Genomic DNA, 18,013 nt, shown 5'->3' on the forward strand with positions numbered 1-18,013 from the left:
CACTGTGGTAGATTCCTGGCTGCCAGGGCTTAGGGTGAAGGAGGTCTTTTTGAGCGGTCCTGGTGGCGGCAGCCTTGTGTGGTACATTTGTGCGGTGGCATTTTGTCCCCACCAGTATTCCCTCCCACATCTGTCATTATGCCCAACTCCATCATTATGCCCAACCTCCCAGCCCATGGAATTGAAGGCCCAGCAGTTTCTCAGAGGCCAGTGGAACTCTCAGAACTGGTTTTGTCATTGGTTTCCATGTCAACGGGGAGCAGCGTCAGGGGGGGAATCTACTGTTCTTAGAAGGTGCTGAAAATGAATGTGGTCTGTGCATTCCTCAGGCCTGGGCTCTGTCCACACTGGGCCACTGGGTCCACTCACCCACACGGTGCTCAAGAGCAGGGACTCTGACAAAGCCGGGGTTGAGTCCCGGCCTCACCCTGAGGAGCTCAGACTTTGGACAAGTTACTCATTCTCTTTGTGCTTCTGTTTTCTTGTGTAAAATGGGGGAAATCACAGTTTTAACCTTACAGTGGGTGTGTAAAAACTTAGTATAGTGCCTGCAGGCTGTCTGTCCCCGATGGCTTTGGCCGTTTGCTCTCAGTGGTACACAGTTTGAACAGGCTGTGTGCTTTACGGACGTGAGGTTGTGCTCAGCAGAACATTCAGCAGTGCCTGTGGGGGAGCCGCTGGCCCCAAGGAGGCAGCGCTTTCACTAGCGGAGTGGGTAAGAGCGTTCTTCCTGGAGTCCTTGAGGTCTGAGTTCACATCCTGGTCCCCTGGATGGCCTTCGTGAAGCTGAGGTCTGGATGCAGACTCACACCGTGGTGCCCCAGGACCCTGCGGACATTGCTGGGGGAGTCGCTCTGCCTTGGCACGAGTTGGCACGCTGGCAGGCTGAAAGGGATTGCATTTTATGGGTGGTTTGGGGAAGGGGATGGGAGTTAGGAAGGGCATTTCAGGCAGAGTGAAAAACTCATTGAAAAGGCAGATAATACATTTAGCGAGATTCAACATTACTTTTGGTGCCGGGTGGCTGGGGAGGAGAAAAGCGAGCCTGCTGCTCTCTCGGTTCTCTGCTCCTCGAGGGCCCCATTGCCAAGCATGTCGGCATAGCAGGGGCTTACCACAAGTCCGTGTGTCATTCTTTTGCCCACTGGCAGCTGGGGGCGTGCAGGGTCACAGAGGCACGTGGATGGACATCTAGTGGGTCTGAGCATGAAGGAAACGAGTCTTAATGGTACCAAGTTCAGTGAGACGGAAAGCTTCTCTGTGTGCCTGTGTTTTCCCTAGTTTGTGCTGCCATCCCCACTGCCAGAGTCCCCAGTAGTGACTGACCTGCACTTGCTCACTCAGTCGTTCATTCATCAGTCTGCTGGGCTATGTGCTGGAGAGACAGAGATGAAGGGGACACAGTGGGAGGGGGCACAATCCAGCGAGAGGGAGGAACAGCTATGTGAACATACAGTAAACAGGAAGTATTTGGGGGAGATTTTGGCAGAGATGTCAAAGAGAGTGGGTGGTAGGGACCGGCAGGAGGCAGAGCTCCACGTTGTTGGACTGGGGGATCCACTGAGGGATTTCAAAAAGGGAATAACATGGACAGACTGTATTTTAGGAAGTTCATTCTCGCTGCCAGAGACAGAACCAGCTGGACTTGGGAGACCAATTAGGATCTTTGCAACAGTGTGTGTCAGGCCAGGGAGGCAGCCCTGGAGAGGAGGGAGCCTGGTTTGGGCTGGTTATGAGGCTGCTGTGAGGCCCGGGAGGAGAAGAAACAGAGGGGAGTGGACTGTGCATTCAGGGAACAGCAGGAAGGGCAGTGGGCAGAGAAGGAGGCAGAGGAAGTGACTCCAGAGGCAGGAGGAGGCCCAAGGAGCATGGAAGCAGAGCAAGGGGCATCAGTGATGTTTACTCTGGGGGAGGGAGGCCGGAAGGGCTGGAGAGGGCTGACGGCCTGGAAGACTCTAGAAGGACTGAGGGACCAGAGGTCGAGCAGGGGGCAAAGCACAGATTTGGTTTGGAGCCTGAGAATGAGCTGGAGGTCAGGAGGTCGTCGAGGGAGAATGATGGCAGAGTGCAGGGTCTGTGAGGTGGGGAGGCTCAGGAGACTGTGCTTGATGGGACGTGGCTGTGCCTTTGGGAAGCTGCAGTGGGAGGACGATGAAGGTCTCTCCTGGAGGAGGTGGGGGTATGGTGTGACCCATGCACACCACCCAGTTTAGCGATGTCCCTGGAGATGACGGCAGGAGAGTGAGAGGAGGAGACCGTGGGCCAGAGCCAAAGGCAAGGGTGCTGATAGCAACGTGGAGGGGAGCTGAGGTGCCAGGAGGTAGCCTGGGCTCACCCAGAACACAGCTGTGGGCCTGGACTGGGAGCCGCATGAGGTAAGGGACCAGAGTGTTACCAGCACCTGCCACCAGGCTTCGAGGCACAGGCCAGGAGCTCAGTGTTAGCGGAAGGCAGGCAAGGGCTCGTCTGGGTGGGCTTGCAACCCTCTGCTGTCCTCACTGTAGCCCCGTAGGGAAGCTGGGGCTTAGAGAGAAAGGCAGGTGGCTTAGAATGAGGAAGGGAGCAGCATTAATGAATGTTTTGGGGCACAGAGGCTTTCTCCAGAGAAAGCTTGTGTCCCTGCAGGGCAGTTACTCTAGAGAGGTTTGCCTTCACCCTTCCTGCCTCAGGGCTTGAGGCTCCTGAGCGTGACTCGACCAGCATCTGTTGGTTTGCAGAAGGCTGGCCTGTAGGAATGGAAGACTGCCTGATGAAGTACACCATTTCCTCTGGGCCACATGACACGTTGCAGTGCAGGAAAACACTGCCTGTGGGTTCAGGAACCTGACCCTCTGGCCTTTTGTCTGGATGCTGGGTTGCCTGCTCTGAAGAAGCGGGCATTCCAGAAAGCCGAGGTCAGTGTTGGATGTCAGACAAACCCTGTGTGTCTTTGCTGCTCCTTGGAATCACAGCGTTTGGCCCTAGGAGAAGGAAAGCTCGTTGCCAGCAGGCAGTTATTTGTAAAGAGGAGATCGGTTTCGATGACATCATTAAAACCCCTCTCTCAGGTCACATGCTGGGCAGTTTTCTCAGACCATTTATTTCCCTCCACTACCCCAGCCTATCCTGAGCCTCCGCCACCTCTCCTCCGATCACATCTCCTCACACTTCTTCCTGCTTCTTAACCTCCTTTCTGCATCCAGAGACATCTTTCCAAAGCCACAGTCTGACCCTGTCCTGCCTAGATCCCTCTGGGGCTCCCCACTGTTCCTCGGATGCACACCTCCTTTACCCTGCTGGCCAGGCAGTGTGAGGGACCAGCAGCCGACCTCCCAGCCTCAGCCAGCCCAGGCCTGCTGCTCCATGCCACCCACAGCCTCCTCGGTTTCCACCTGTCGCAGAGGTGGAGCGAGCAGCTGGGAGCGCTAGACTGGGAGTCGTGCACGTTCCCCTCCCGCTCGCCACACTGTCTCCTACTTGCCGTGTGTAGCACTTTGCACCGTTGTGCTGAAATGTCATAACTTTTAAAAGTTTGAATAATTAGTTATTTCCAGTCTGTCTGCCTCCTAGGTTATGGACGCGGGGATCGTGCCGATACTATTCCTTCATATCGTGTGACCCAGCACAGTACCCAGTCCTGATGTCACTTACTGAATACATTTCGAATGTGGCAGTGATAATCATGGTAATATCTCATTGAGTCCTCTTCACTTCTGTGCTACAGTGCCTCCCTTGGTTCAAAAAACTGAATTAGGTAGTAGGGGGTGGTCCAGGTATGCTCTAGTCGGGGCCAGGACACGGGGCAGGTGGCCACCAGCGTAAGGCTCGTCAGCACTGATGTTCGCACCGGAAGCCTGAGCAGCGGCCTCTCTCATCTGTGACTGCTCTGAGTTTGCATTTGTTACCTGCTTCTCATTTCCTAGTAGCTGCTCTCCCCATTATAACGAATTCTTGTCACAGTGGAAACAAGTGGAAAAGGCTTCCCCCAACTCCACTCGTGCTGGAGGGAGGGTTTGGAGTCCCTCCTGAGCCCCAGAAAAACACTTGTCTGAAGGGTGGGGAGAGCCGCCGCGACAGGAATCAGGTCTGGCTGCAGACATAGGCCAGCAGTGTATTTGATCCAATGAAACCAACACTTTGCACCTTCCAGACTCATTTTTCCTCTCTTCTTGGGTGTGGATATGACAATAGTGCTGGTTAGAAACCAAATTTCCTTTTAAATGAATTAATAACATAAAACAGAACCTTTGGTGAACAGCTGTTTTTATCCTTGGGGACTTGGCGCCTGGTCGTGATTTTGTCTGTAAGGAAAACAAGGTTTGTGTGGACTCTGTGTTAAGAGCAGCTGCATGATTCCAGGCAGTTTTGATGTGACTGGAGGACCCTAAACTTCAGGGGCAGGAAGGTCTGCATCTGCAACTTTGCTGGTCTCTAGCTGTGTGATCATGCTAGGTTCCTGCATGTTTCCTTATCAGTAAAGTAGAAATGATGCCTGTCCCAGGCAGACGGCCTGGCACATGGCAGAAACTCACAAGGCATTTGTTCTCTTTTGAGAGAAGTCAGGGATGTGGCAAGGAGAAAAGGAACAACAGTGCTAATAAGTCAAGCTTAGAGGGGCCCTGGGCCAGCAATGTGTCAGGCTCTCTGAGGGAAGGGCCTTCTCTGTCATTGCTGTGGTCCCTTACTCCAGGCACAGTGCCACATTTAAAACAATTTTTTTATTTGAGAGAGAGTGAGAGGGAGAGAGAGCGTGAGTGGGGGGGGGGCAGCAGAGGGAGAGGGAGAAGCAGACTCCCCACTGAGTGTGGAGCCCAGCACGGGGTTCAGTCCCAGGACCCTGAGATCACGACCTGAGCCAAAGGCAGACACTTAACTTACTGAGCCACCCAGGCGCCCCAGCACAATGCCACATTATAGGATCAATACTTGTCAATACTTGTTGAATGAACGAGAGGCAGATAGAAAAGTGTTTTTTTCTATATGGCCCAAAGCTTAAGAGCTTGGGCTTTGGAGTGAGAAGAATTCGGTGTGTATCTGTGTGACCACACTGGTCACTTACTGTCTCTGAGTCTCAGTTTCCATTTCTGTAAAATGGAGATGGTAATATAACTACCTCAAAAATTGAACGTGAGAACTGAATGAGATCTTTTTCAGCTTCATTGAGATGTAATAGGTATATAACAAACATGCATAAATAAAGCCAACAATGCAGTGAGTTTGGATGTATGTGTATATCTGTGAAACCATCATCAAATCAAAACAGTAAGCATACCTGTCGCCCAGAAAGTTTCCTCACACTCCTTGCAATCCCTCCCTCCTTTCCCACTTCCTCCACGGTTTTCTTGGAATCAGGTAGAATCAGTTCTTAAAATGTGTTCTTCTATTTTGAAGTCGTCTTGGCTATTCTAGTCCTTTGGATTTCCATATGAATTTAAAAATCTGCTTGTTAGCTTTACAAAAATGCGTGCTGTTGGGATGCCTTGGGTGGCTCAGTCGGTTAAGCGTCTGCCTTTGGCTCAGGTCATGATCCCAGGGTCCTGGGATCGAGTCCTGCATAGAGCTCCTTGCTCAACAGGGAGCCTGCTTCTCCCTCTGCCTGCCACTCCCCCTGCTTGTGCTCTCTTGCTCTGACAAGTAAGTAAATAAAATCTTAAAAAAAAAAAACGCCTGCTGTTGATTATGATCACATTGAGTCTGTAGATCAGTTTGGGGACAGTTGACACCTTAACAATACTGAGTCACCTGAACCATGAACACGCTGTATGTATCCACACATTTGGATCTTCTTTAATTTGTTTCAGTAATGTTGAAGTTTTCAGTGTATAGATATTACACACCTTTGTCAGATTGATTAAGTGTTGCATTTTCTATGCTGCTGTAAATGTTATTTTATTTAAATTAAATTCCAGTTGCTCATTCTTAGTTTATAGAAATATGGAAATGTTTTAATTGACCTTATATCTTACAACTTTGCTAAACTCACTTACTCCACTAGCTCTTTTGTAGATTCTGTAGAATTTTCTACATAGATGATTTTTCTGTGAATCACAACAGTCTTATTTCTTTGTTTCTAAACTGGATCCTTTTATTTCCCTGACTTGCCTTATTCGCTGGCTGTAGCCTCTCATACGGTGTTGGGTAGAAGTGGTGGGAGCAGGTATCTTTGGCTTGTTTCTGGTCTTGAAGGAAAAGTTGCCTTTCATGGTTAAGGATGATGTTAGCTGTTTTTACATTTGCCCTTTATCAGGTTGAGATATTCCCTTCTGATCCTAATTTGCTGAGAATTTTTATCTGGAATGGATATAGGGTTGTATCAAATGCCTTTCCTGCATCTATTGAGATAACCGTGATTTTTCTTTTTTAGTCTGTTACTGTGGAGAATTGCATGATTGATTTTTGAATGTTAAACCAACCTTGCATTCCTTCGATAAACCCCACGTGGTCATGGTGTAGAATCCTTTTTGTATATTGTTGGATTCTGTTTGCTAAAACTCTGTTAAGAATTTCTGCATCTGTGTTCATGAGGAATATTGGTTTGTATTTTTCTTTTCATGTAGAATGTCTTTTTCTGGTTTTGGAATCAGTGTAATGCTAATCGATCTATTTATCTATCATATATCTGTCTATCTATCTATCTATCTATCTATCCCCCACATGCCCATGCGGTGGGGGAAGGGGCATAGGGGAGGGAGGGTGACAATCAGATTCCATGCTCAGTGTGGGCCCTAACTCGAGGCTCAGTCTTATGACCCTGAGATCCGATTTGATCTGAAATCAAGAGTCAGAAATTCAGCCGAAACTGAGCCACCGAGGTGCCCCATGCTGACCTCTTAAACTAAGTTGGGAAGCATTCCTTTCTTTTCAGTTTTCCAGAAGAGTTTATGTAGAATTGATATGATTTTTCTTAAATATTCGTAAATATTTGGTAGATTTCACCAGCAGAGCCATGTAGACCTGGGTTTTCTTTGTCGGAAGGCTTTTTTCCTTTTAAATAGACTGTTTTATAGAGCAGTTTTAGGTTCACAGTAAAAGTGAGCAGAAAGTACAAAGTTCCCACATATTCCCTGCCCCCCCCCCACAGCCTCCCACACTATCAACATCCCCACCAGAGTGGTACATTCGTTACAACTCATGATCGTAAACATGTAAAAAAAAAAACAAACAGATGCATCATTTTTACCCAAAGCCCTTAGTTGACATTAGGGTTCATTCTTGGAGTTGTATATTATATAGGTTTTGACAAATGCACATGACATATATCCACCATTATAGGATCATACACGCTTGTTTCACTGCTCTGAAAATGCTCTGTGCTTCACCAGTCCATCCCTCCCTCTCTCCCAACCTCTGGCAGTTACTGATCTTTTTAGTGTCTCCATAGCTTTGCCTTTTCCAGCGTGTCATGGAGTTGGAATCAGACAGTTACAGTTGAGTAATATACACTTAAGATTCTTCCATGTCTCTTCATGATGTGATGGCTCATGTCTTCTTATTGCTGAATAATGTTCCATTATCTGGAGGTGCCACTATTGATCCATTTACCTGTCCTAGTGAGGGATATCTAGGTTTTTGTGGGGATGTAAGTTTTCAACTCCTTTGGGCAAGGAGTGCAGTTGCTAGATTGTCGTGGAAAGGTTTTTAACCATGAATTAAACTTCTCGGGGTGGCTCAGTTGGTTAAGAGTCTGACTCTTGATTTTGGCTCAGGTCATGATCTCAGGGTCAAGAGATTGAGCCCTGCATTGGGCTCTGTGCTCAGCATGGAGTCTGCTAAAGATTCTCTCTCTCCCTCTCCCTCCGCCCATCCTCCTATCTGTCTGTCTGTCTCTCTTTTTCTCCCCCTCTTAAAAAAATGAATTCAATTTCTCTAATAGATACGGAGTTATTCAGAGAATCTGCTGCTGTTTTTAGTAAGCTTTGGTTGTGTTTTTCGAATGCTTGTCCATTTTATCTAAGTTAAATTTATTCACATGAAGTTTTTATAATATTCCTTTATCCTTTCAGTATCTGTTGCATCTGTAATGATTTCCCCTCTCTCATCCCTGGTATGGCTGATCTGCATCTCCTTTCCTTTTTCCTGCTTAGTCTGGCTAAGTTTATCAACTTTATTCATCTCCAAAAAAGAGCTTTTGGTTCCATTAATTTTTTTCTATTACTTTTCTGTCTTCTAGTTTGTTGATTTCTGCTCATATTTGTTATTATTTACTTTCTTCTGCTTACTTTGGGTTTAATTTGCTCCCCTAGTTTCTTAAAGTGGAAGCTAAGGTCAATAATTTGAGACCTTTCTTCATTTCTAACGTAGGTGTCTAGTGCCATAAATTTCCTTCTAAGCATTGTTTGAGCTTTATCCCATGCATTCGTACTGTCTTTTAAAGAGATTTTTAAAGTACGTATAGTAAAGTGCATAAATCTTAAGGATACAGCGCAGTACATTTTTACAAAGTGAACAGACCATATAGCTGCCACTGAATCAAAGTATAGAATGCACCAGTACCTGGGAAGCCTGCCTCATGCCCTTCCCAGTCACTGTTAGCCCCGAGTGTAACCTCTGTTTGAAATTCTATCACTATCAGTAGTTCAGTCTGTTTGTGAACTTAATATAAATGGAAACCTATTGCAGATACGTTTTGCCTGTTTTTACTTAACATAATATGCATGAGATTTGTCATGTTTTTGTGTGTTAGCAGGAGTTTTATCCCTTTTCATTTCTGTATAGTATTCCATTCATTATGTGGGTAGACCACATTTTATTTCCCCTTTCCAATGTTGATAAATACTTCAACTGTTTCCAGTTTGGGACTATTATGAATAACATTGTTACAAATATCCTTGAACGTGTCTTGTTAAACACTTATTTCTCATGAGTATAATATCCAGGAGTGAAATTTCTTGGTCACAAGGAATGCGTATGTTCAGCTTAGTAGATACTGCCACACTGTTTTCAACAGTGGTTACCCCAGGGGTGCTTGGGTGGTACAGTTGGTTGAGCGTCCAACCCTTGGTTTCAGCTCAGGTTGTGATCTCAGGGTCATGAGATGGAGCCCTGTGTCGGGCTCCCGGCTTCAGACCCTCTCTCCCTCTTCTTTGCCTCTCCCCCCTGCTCTTTCTCTCTCTCTCAAATAAATAAATAAATAAATCTTTTTTAGAAAAGTGGTTACCCCAGCTGCATTCTCACCAGCAGTGTGAGGGTTTCAGTTGTTCTGCACCTTTGTCAACACAAGCATCGTCAGAGGATGAAATAAGAGTGAATATAGAGCTCATCTCCGTGTGTTTCCCTTACTTCTGGGGTCTTGGGCCCTCAAATCCTGGCTTGGTGGCTCTCTATCTGTAAATGGCCAGGTGTTTGTTGTTACTTTAGCCCAATGAGGGGCCTGAACTCTCAAGATCAAGACCTGAGCCAAGATCAAGAGTCAGACACCTGGGGCGCCTGGGTGGCTGAGTCGTTAAGCGTCTGCCTTCGGCTCAGGGCATGATCCCGGCGTTCTGGGATCGAGCCCTACATCAGGCTCCTCCACTGTGAGCCTGCTTCTTCCTCTCCCACTCCCCCTGCTTGTGTTCCCTCTCTCGCTGGCTGTCTATCTCTGTCAAATAAATAAAATCTTAAAAAAAAAAAAAGACTCAGACACCTAACCAATGGAGCCACCCAGGGGTCCCAGTTTATGCAATTTTTATAGTTAATCTGATACTAGTTATTTTGTCATAAATAGAAGCAAACGTCTCCTTCTTTATTTTGAAAACTTTTTATTTTGAAAACTATTCTTCTGTGGAGAAAAAGCTGTTTTTCTCAAATTATAGTAAGGTATCATTCTACTCTGAAAGTGTGTAGGATGGTGTAAGATTCCACCACATACATCTGGGTGATGACAGTCTTCACTGTCACTGTGTTCTGTTGTATAATATTTTCTCTGAGAAAGGGATTTATAAAATTGTACCTTACCTTTATGACTATGTGCATCTGTTTGCGTTTGCATCGATCCTAGATTAAGTTGGAAAATGTCAAATGAAAGAGTGCAGCGAAGCTTACGTAATCTTTGGTCTTACTTTCATAACCAGAAATTCAGGCTTCCGTGATAGGATGCTTTGCAGTGATCACATGACGCCTGGAAGGGGGAGGGAGCACTCACAAATCCCAAAGCTGCATGGTGGAAGTTGGGGGGGGACAAGGGAAGAAGCCTTACTGGGGAGAAGGAGGCTTGACTTGGAAAGGCCTGCCATTTTCCAAAAGTTGGACTTACCCAAACACAAAAGCCTTGTTTTGAAACAGCCTTCAAAATTGCCAAAGAAGTCACTCCTGACAGGAGAGAACTTGGTGAAGCCACGTAACTTGGACCTGACTGAGCTGAGCTGTGACTCAGAGCAGAGGAAAGCGATTAAAGCAGTTCCTGTGTCAAATGATATCATTTCTAGAAGAGCCGACCTGTCTTCTGGTATTTTGAAGTAGGCCATGGAAAGAATCAGCAGCTGTGCCATTTCTTTTGAAATTCGTTGCACAAACTATTAATGACAATCTTGGTGCATCAATCAGCTCCTGTTGGTTTCTGTTACCTGTATGTTGTCAACATCCAAAAAGAATTCTTATATTGTGAGCTCCTTTGGGAAACTTCCAAGTGTTCAAAATGGCAGTCCGTTTCTTCGCCAAGCTCAATTTTGACTGAAAGGAATGTCAAGGCTATCTTGCATGGATGAAGCATCTGCTTTGTCTGGCCACACATCTGGTTTTGCAGCTTTGATGAAGCAAGGAGGCCCACCTGCCACTGTGGCTGAGACTTTCTGTGCCAATGTTGATGTCCAAGACTGCAGTGGTCCTGAAAGCCTGCTCTGAAAGCCTGCAGTTCTGTCGGTCCTGGGTCCTTGGGTTCCAGCCTTCTCGGGAGGTTTTGCTGTGAAATGGAGCGGAACAGAGAGCTGCTCCGACTAGGCAGGAGGTCACTGGCTCTCCAAAGGACAGGTCTTGAAGTACTTGACTGAACTTCAAACTGAAGTTCCATTTTTTTTTGTTTGAAAGTAAAGGAAAACGCACAAAACAGAGAAAGAGGAATTCATTCATGACGTGGCTTCCTTACTAGATATTTTTGGCCCTGTGAATGAGGTAAATCAGTTCACCACTATAGTTGTTTCTGAAAAATGGGCCGTTTTGGCCATGCTGCCCTCTAGAAGAGGAGACAGGGCTGGGCAAGTCTGTAAACTTTCTGCTGCTGGATGAAATGTTTGTGCAGCCTGGGAGTGACAGAGGCATGCTAAGCCCTCAGCAGCAGAAATCTGGAGACACCTGGAAGCGGTGTCCTTCTCTTTGGAAGGCTTCAGCTGCTCAGCCAAACATGCAGAGGGAGTACGGACACAGTCCTTCTTGGGGACAACCCATCAGTGAGGGAGACCTTTATACTGCTTTCCTCAGTGGCTCGAGAGAAGAGAAAGTGATGGGGCATTGACCCAGCTGGGAAACTCGTGGAGAATGGTGCTAGTCCTCGATGTCTGACACCCGATGACTGTCATCAGTGGGCTGTGGGAATGATGGTCTGGTGGGCCACTGCCTTCCCTTGGGAGTCAGGGTTCTTAGCAGCTGTTGGTAAAGAAAAAAGCCAGGCTGCCCGAATGTCAACATGTCATGCGTTGAGGAGCATCCTGTGTACTGGATGTCAAGGAGCGGTTTACATTATTAACTTTACATTCAGTAGTATTAATTATACCTGTATTTTTTGAGTGCTTACTATGTGTCAGTCACTATTGTAATAATTTTACATAAACGGAACCATTGAATAATCACAACGATTTTATAAGGTGGGTGGTTTTATTATCTTCATTTTCAAATGAGAAGACTGAGGCCAGAGAGATTCATTGGTGTGCCCAGAGTCATAGGGCTGGGCAGGGGGAGAGCCAGGTGGTGGGGTAAAGGGTCCACATGTCAGCCTGTGGTAATTGCCTCTCTCATGCCAGGCTGTGGCAGGAGCCACACTATGGCTTGTGTTTGCCCTTTTGGCACAGTTGGAATTTCTTTTGATTCTTTTCAGGATGTGTTGGTATTACTTTTTCATTTTTGCTTGAAAAAATCAGAGAGAGGGTTGCTTGGGGGGCTCAGTGGGTTAAGCATGTGCCTTCATCTCAGTCATGGTCTCGGGGTCCTGGGATCGAGCCCTGCGTCGGGCTCTCTGCTCAGTAAAGAGTCTGTTTCTCCCTCTTGCTTTCCTTTTGTGCTCTCCGTCTCTCTCTCAAATAAAATATTTTTAAAAAGAAAAGAAAAAGTCAGAAATAATCTCTGAGGTTTTTCCATTTAGATTTAATGTTAAGATAAATTGTGTACAAAATTTCACGATTGTGTTACTCACGTTTTACTGGGGAAGGAGCCCATAGTTTTCCTTAGGTTCCAAAGACTCTGAAACTCAAGGGCAGGACCATTTCTGGTATCTTTGTCTCTCAGATGTTGGGCACAGTGCTGGGCACATAGTACTTGTTCAGTTAATTTTCATTGACTCACTGAATAAAAAGTTGTTGTGCTTAAAGAGTTGAACCTCCACTGTCTGGAAAACTCAGTTTTTCACAAATCACTTGATTCCTGCCAGTTGATAAAGGGTACCTCTCATTCAGTCAGGAATTAGTTACTCAGTGCCCGCCATGGCCAGGTCCTTACTCGGGAGCTGGACATACAAAGGTGAACACATTCGATCCTTAGGGTGCCACCCCTGCACATTGCTTGTAGTCTAGGGACGGAGGACGGCCTATTCAAGAAGCACGTCAGTAAGGAATAGTAAGGGCTACTGTCGGTGAGTTACGTGTGCCACAGGAGTGCGTAGAAGGGCGTCCGAGTTGGTTTAGGGTGACGGAGGGGGTTCAGGAAAGCTTGTCTGGACAAATGATCTATGAGCCAAGCCCTGAGGAATGATAAGGAGTTGGTTAGGTGAAGGGGAGGAGAAGGAGTATTTCCAGCAGAGGGAGGAGCAGGTGCCAAGGCCTTAGGTGAGAGAGCAAGACAGGGAGGACAAAGGCCTGCAAGAAATGCTGTGCATGGCTGGGTCATGTGCAGAGAGGCCCAAGCAACTGAGTGGCCAGGAATCAAGCAGATGAAGGGGGTGGTGGGGCACTTGGAGAATGTGGCTTTGTGTGTGTTGAATTTGAGGTGCCCAGTGCCAGAAGGTGCAAGTTGGGGCTATTCTGTGGACCTAATCCTCATGCTCTCCTGCAGAATTCTAGGTTCCTGGGGGCTGCTGACCCGGCCCTGTCTATAGGAGGACCCCTAGGCTTATGAATGGGTCTTAGGGGTTGTCATGCCACTGGAGACTCATTAGAAGCCAGAGTGTTCCTGGAAGTTGGGAAAGCAAAACCCCTGACGGGGCAGCCTTGAGAGAAGTGGCCCCAGTGATCACCAGAGCAGCTGGATGGGGAGACGCCGAGTGGAGAGGAACATCTTGATAGGATCCCTTGGGTAGGAACCCTCCAGAAAGGAAAGGGAGGAGTCAGGGCTCAAGCACCATATCTTCGGGGAGACTCTGTGGCGTACTGGTTAGCAGCATGAGTTATGGTTCTGACGTGTGAATTTGAAATCCTGCCTCCATGGCAAACCAGCTGTGTGAATTTGGGCAGGTTCCTTAGCATCTCTAAGCCTTCGTTATCTCATCTGTGAAATAGTGATGACAACAGTACCTACTCCCTAGGGTTACTGGGAGGGTTTGTGTGGTAATGCATTTAAATCCTTACTTAGCACTGTGGCTGGGACATAATCAATGCTCAGCACAGGGTTTGCTGCTGGTGTTCCTACTCTTCCTCTTTTTCTTCTTCCCTCAATTGTTGTTGTCATCATCATCACACAGATGTCTCTCTGACATGGATATAAACTGGTCTTGAATCTTGAATTCCAGTTCTATGGATTTAGGAAGGCCAGAGCTTTCTTTCCATACAAGTTCCCAGAGACTTGCTTCTGACACATACACCATTTCTATGCTGGACCACATGATAGCGGCAACTGCTGCAAGTTCTCCCAAAGAATCCGGTGCACAAGTGCTAGGGAGCCATGGAGACTCATGGAAAGGGAACCTTGGGAGCTACTGCAATGGCTTTAACAGGCCTTGTAGGCACCACTGTTTCTAAAACATCCACTGGATGTGCCATCATTGTGGGCCCCTTAGCTGATCCCGGGCTCTTCTGGCTTTCCCAGCTCTGCATTCCTCTCTCAGGACCATCCATCTCCCTTCCCTGTGCAGAGCAGTTCAGCTACCCCAGCACCTACAGCTCCCCCCCCCCCATCCAACAGGACCACCCTTCATTGACAATTGTGTTGTAAATAGCCTCTCTGGTGGGGGGTGGGGTGGGGGAAGAGGTCCAACTTCATTATTATTTTCTTGATGGTCTGAAATTCTTTGCCCAAGGCCCTAGGGAAAGAAGAGTTGGCAGGTGAAATCTACCAAAGGAGTTGGGTTGGGAGCATGGACTTTGGTCTCTAGCCTACCTAGGTTGAAACCTTGGCCTTTCCACTTGCGGCTGGGTGGCCTCACGCAGTTCACTTCTTCTGAGTCCCTGAGCCTCCGGGTTCAGGCTAGCTTTCCCTTCTTGAAACCTTCATACCCTAGAGCAGAAGTCCCCCAGGGTGCCTGTGGGACAGGATACTCACTTAACCATACCCTTCCCACTTCTCTGAAGGATTACCCCACAGCCCTGATTTTGTGGAAATTTAACTGGTAACCCCTCTGGATGGAAGCAGGAAAGCAAAACTGTATATCAGGAGTGTCAGCAGATTCTAGAATCCCTCAGAAGCCATGTCCCTGGTCTATGGTTCTTGACTCCTGACTCTCCAAAGGAGGTCCCTGGACTCTTGTTTGTTTGGTGTCTCTGAAAGATGGGCTGTCCAAGCCTTGGCCTCCATCAGGCCTTCCCATCCCTTCCTTGCCCTTGTCTTCATTGAGACCATTCAGGCTGATGGGCTGAGAACAGATCAGTGGGAGACCAGGTAAGTCAGGATGGTTTTAGTTTCAAGTAGCAGAAAACAGCTCAAGCCAGCTTGACAAAAGGGGAATTTACTGTAAACCTTCAGTGGTGTCTCATGGAACCTGGAAGTGGAGAGAGGCTGGACTCTGGGCTTGGAAGTCTGGTCAGACTCTAGTCTTTCATCTCCTCTGCCCTTCCTCCTCTTTTTCTCGGGGCTTCCACTGGCTTCTTCTGACCCTTCCCTACCAGCAAGGGGGCACAACATGGCTGCCCAGGGCTCCTGAGCCTTACATGCTGACATTTTTCTCTCTTCCTCCTTCTAGATTCCAAATCCATACACAAGGAATTATTAATGGCCCAGTGGGGGTCAGGTTTGTATCACTGGAGGTGATATGCCTGTGATGGGGTTGAGGACAAGTTGCAGTTCCCAGAATGGTCAAGAGCTGGGCAGACACCCCCAAAATGCAAGTCATGGGGAACCAGTGTCTTTCAGTTTCCCCTTGTCCTAATATGTCATTTGTTTCTTGGGGACCTTGTGGTTCTGACCAATCTGCTCTGGTTGGTGCCTTTCACATTCATATTGTGCAGATTTCTGAACAGAGCCAGAGAAGGGGGTTAGGGCCTGGGGAGGAGTTGGTTGAATGAGTGATGGTTCCTGCAAGTTAATGGCTCTGAATTGTCCATGTTTAGATAGACTTCGCTCGGACATAGCTTAGGTCAGATGTGGGGACACTTGGCCATTAGGAAGTGAGCTTCACACAGCTATTTGGGGTCAAGAAAGATCCTCTTACACAGGAGCTCATTCTGCTTTTAGAACTCTTCCTGTTGACCCTGATGTGCTCCTCCTTGAGAAATGAGGGTCGGCTTCTGGAGGGCGCCAAATAACCTGTGGCCAGTCTGGGCCATCTGGGTTGCGTAGAGGCTCCCCCAGACCTCCTCTGGATGGAAGGAGTCCCAAGCCACCGTGGTCCCTTCCTCCCGGGTGGTCGTGGCAGTGTGGCTGGGATGGGGCTCTGCCTTGGCTGGGCAGTGAGGGGGTCTGCCCTGGTGGCTGAGCCCGTGTGTGCTGTTCTTAGACTGAAAGCCTATGTTTTATGGAAGTAGCTTTCCTCTAGACACTTACAATTTAGTAGGGTGTATTAAACAAATTATATGTTTAACTGGAAAAAATCTAACTGCGTTTTAAATCCTTCTTTATATGTAGCTGATATTTAAAAAGCCATTTTGGTAACTTCTGACTAGATTTGTACCTTAGGCAATTGGGACAGTTCGGTTGACTCTCTTTCCCACCCCAAGATGTTTAAAAAAATAAATAACCATTTAATGGGATTTTGCTTGCCAAGGTTTAGGCTATGAATGTAAGAGCATAAAAATGGGTTTGTATGTAATGGGAAGGTTAACAAGCCATCCCCCTCAACCCCCGGCCTCCCTCTCACAGAGTGGTCCTGGCAGCCCCTTCCTGCCTGTAAATACTCGGGGTTGCCTCATTGGCATGTCAGCACGGGGGGAGAAGAAGCCAGATGATTTTATGATCCATAAATGCAAGCACCAGTCGTGCTCTGAAATTCATTAGTGTTTGCCTGTCATTACAAATAGCCTGTGTTGTTTGCCTTCTGACTAGACGGGCGGACAGCAGGGCCCAACTGCTGGGGCATGGAGGGCTGCGAAGCTTCGACTCTCCTGGGAAATGAGAGTTTAAAGAAAGCTTTTAATTTATGGCTGAAGATTGTTTCTTTCTCTTGAGTGTAGGTCTTGAAAGTTTAGATGTAGATCGGCTTTTCCTTCAGTGGAAAATATGAGGTTCTTGGATAAAACCTACTCATAAAATGAGTTGTGATCTCTTGTTTTTTTCCTTTTCCTCCCCTCTGCATTGTGGATAAACTTTTTGGAGAGGGCAGGCTCTCAAAATGTTATGCCCGGGGCCCGTCCCTGTCCCTGTGTGGCAGATTCGCACCATTCCTCCCAGCCCTGCCCCACTTTGCTGCTCCTCGGCTGCCCTTCCCTCCTCTTGGCCAGCCCCTGCCTGCAGCGTCCCCACAGTCCATTTCAGACCCCAGGTGACACCTGGAGGTGATGGTGAGGCTGTAGGAGGTGCCAAGCCACTGCCCTCTGATGTGTCGGTGGCCAGAGCAGACTGGGCGGTCCCAGCTGCAGTGCTGAGTGTGCGTGGTGTCTGGAGGAAGGCTGCTGTGCAAGGGAGCCACATGTTTGAGGTCTCTGAGTGGAGTTGTAGATTTGCATGTAATCAGAAGGGACGTTCTTCCAGACACCCTTCCTGTGGCTGGCTGAGGCGTCCCTGGGGCCTGCTTGGGCTAGTGGGCTCCATGCTTATTATTCACTTGTCCAGCACTTACCACACATGAGGTTCCCTGCCTGGTGTTCTCAGGCACTGCAGGATGAATGAGGAGTCCCTGGTCTAATGGGAAAGGTGGGAAATTTCTATAAATAATTAGAAGGGCCACACTAAAGGGGATGGACCACGTGCTGTCTGGGAGGGGAGCCAACAATTCTCGCTGGGGCAGTGGGCAAAGCATCCTGGAGGGGGTCCTCTTTGTTTGTGGCCTGCAGGGATTGGTAGGATTTGGACACAAGATCGGGAGAAAGGGCCTTCCAGGGGGAAGGAGCAGCTTGAACACGGGTAAGGCTGTTGGGAAGAAAGTGGTCACACACAGGGACCAGTAGCCGGTTAGTTTGGCTAGAGCGAAGGCGAGGGGGAGGGCATGTAGAAAGTTAGATGAGTGGTAGGGGGCCCCAGTATGGAGACTTTGAATGCCGTGCCCAGGGTTCTTGGAACTTGGTCGGTAGGCCGGTAGAGCTGTGCTTCCTTCAAGAAGCTGACTAAGCAGCAGCCAAAGTCAGGTGGGCCCTATAGCCATGGCATGCCCCAGACCAAACCTTTGGTTCTTTCCCTGGAACCCTGCTGTGGTCCTGACCTGGTCGGGCCAGAACCGTGGCGTCTGTCATGGGTGCCTCCTCTCTCTCACATTCTCTCCTCCTAGTCAGCCCCTGCACCCCATCTCCTCACCTTCCGGCTCTCCCCGCAGTGCCGCCTCCCAGCCTCGGGCTGCCCTCTTGCCACTGTCTCTTCAGTTTACGTGCTTATCCCCCAGAGGACAGCTCTA

The 18,013-nt window shown here is 48.0% G+C and overlaps 1 protein-coding gene across 6 annotated transcripts in view; it reads left to right on the plus strand.

Moving 5' to 3' along the window:
- Positions 1-18,013, plus strand: part of RALGPS1 (Ral GEF with PH domain and SH3 binding motif 1) — a 252,288-nt gene that overhangs the window by 39,686 nt on the left and 194,589 nt on the right. The window contains exon 5 of one of the 6 annotated variants that reach the window (XM_040631912.1): positions 2,718-2,827. The exons of the other annotated variants lie outside the window; for them this stretch is intronic. Coding sequence (XP_040487846.1) covers positions 2,718-2,827 — 110 coding nt within the window. Of the gene's footprint in view, positions 1-2,717; positions 2,828-18,013 lie in introns of those variants that run through there. 6 annotated transcript variants of the gene reach the window in all.

Source organism: Ursus maritimus, unplaced genomic scaffold, assembly GCF_017311325.1.
Source record: "Ursus maritimus isolate PB19 unplaced genomic scaffold, ASM1731132v1 scaffold_17, whole genome shotgun sequence".
In the NCBI taxonomy this organism is placed as follows: domain Eukaryota; kingdom Metazoa; phylum Chordata; class Mammalia; order Carnivora; family Ursidae; genus Ursus; species Ursus maritimus.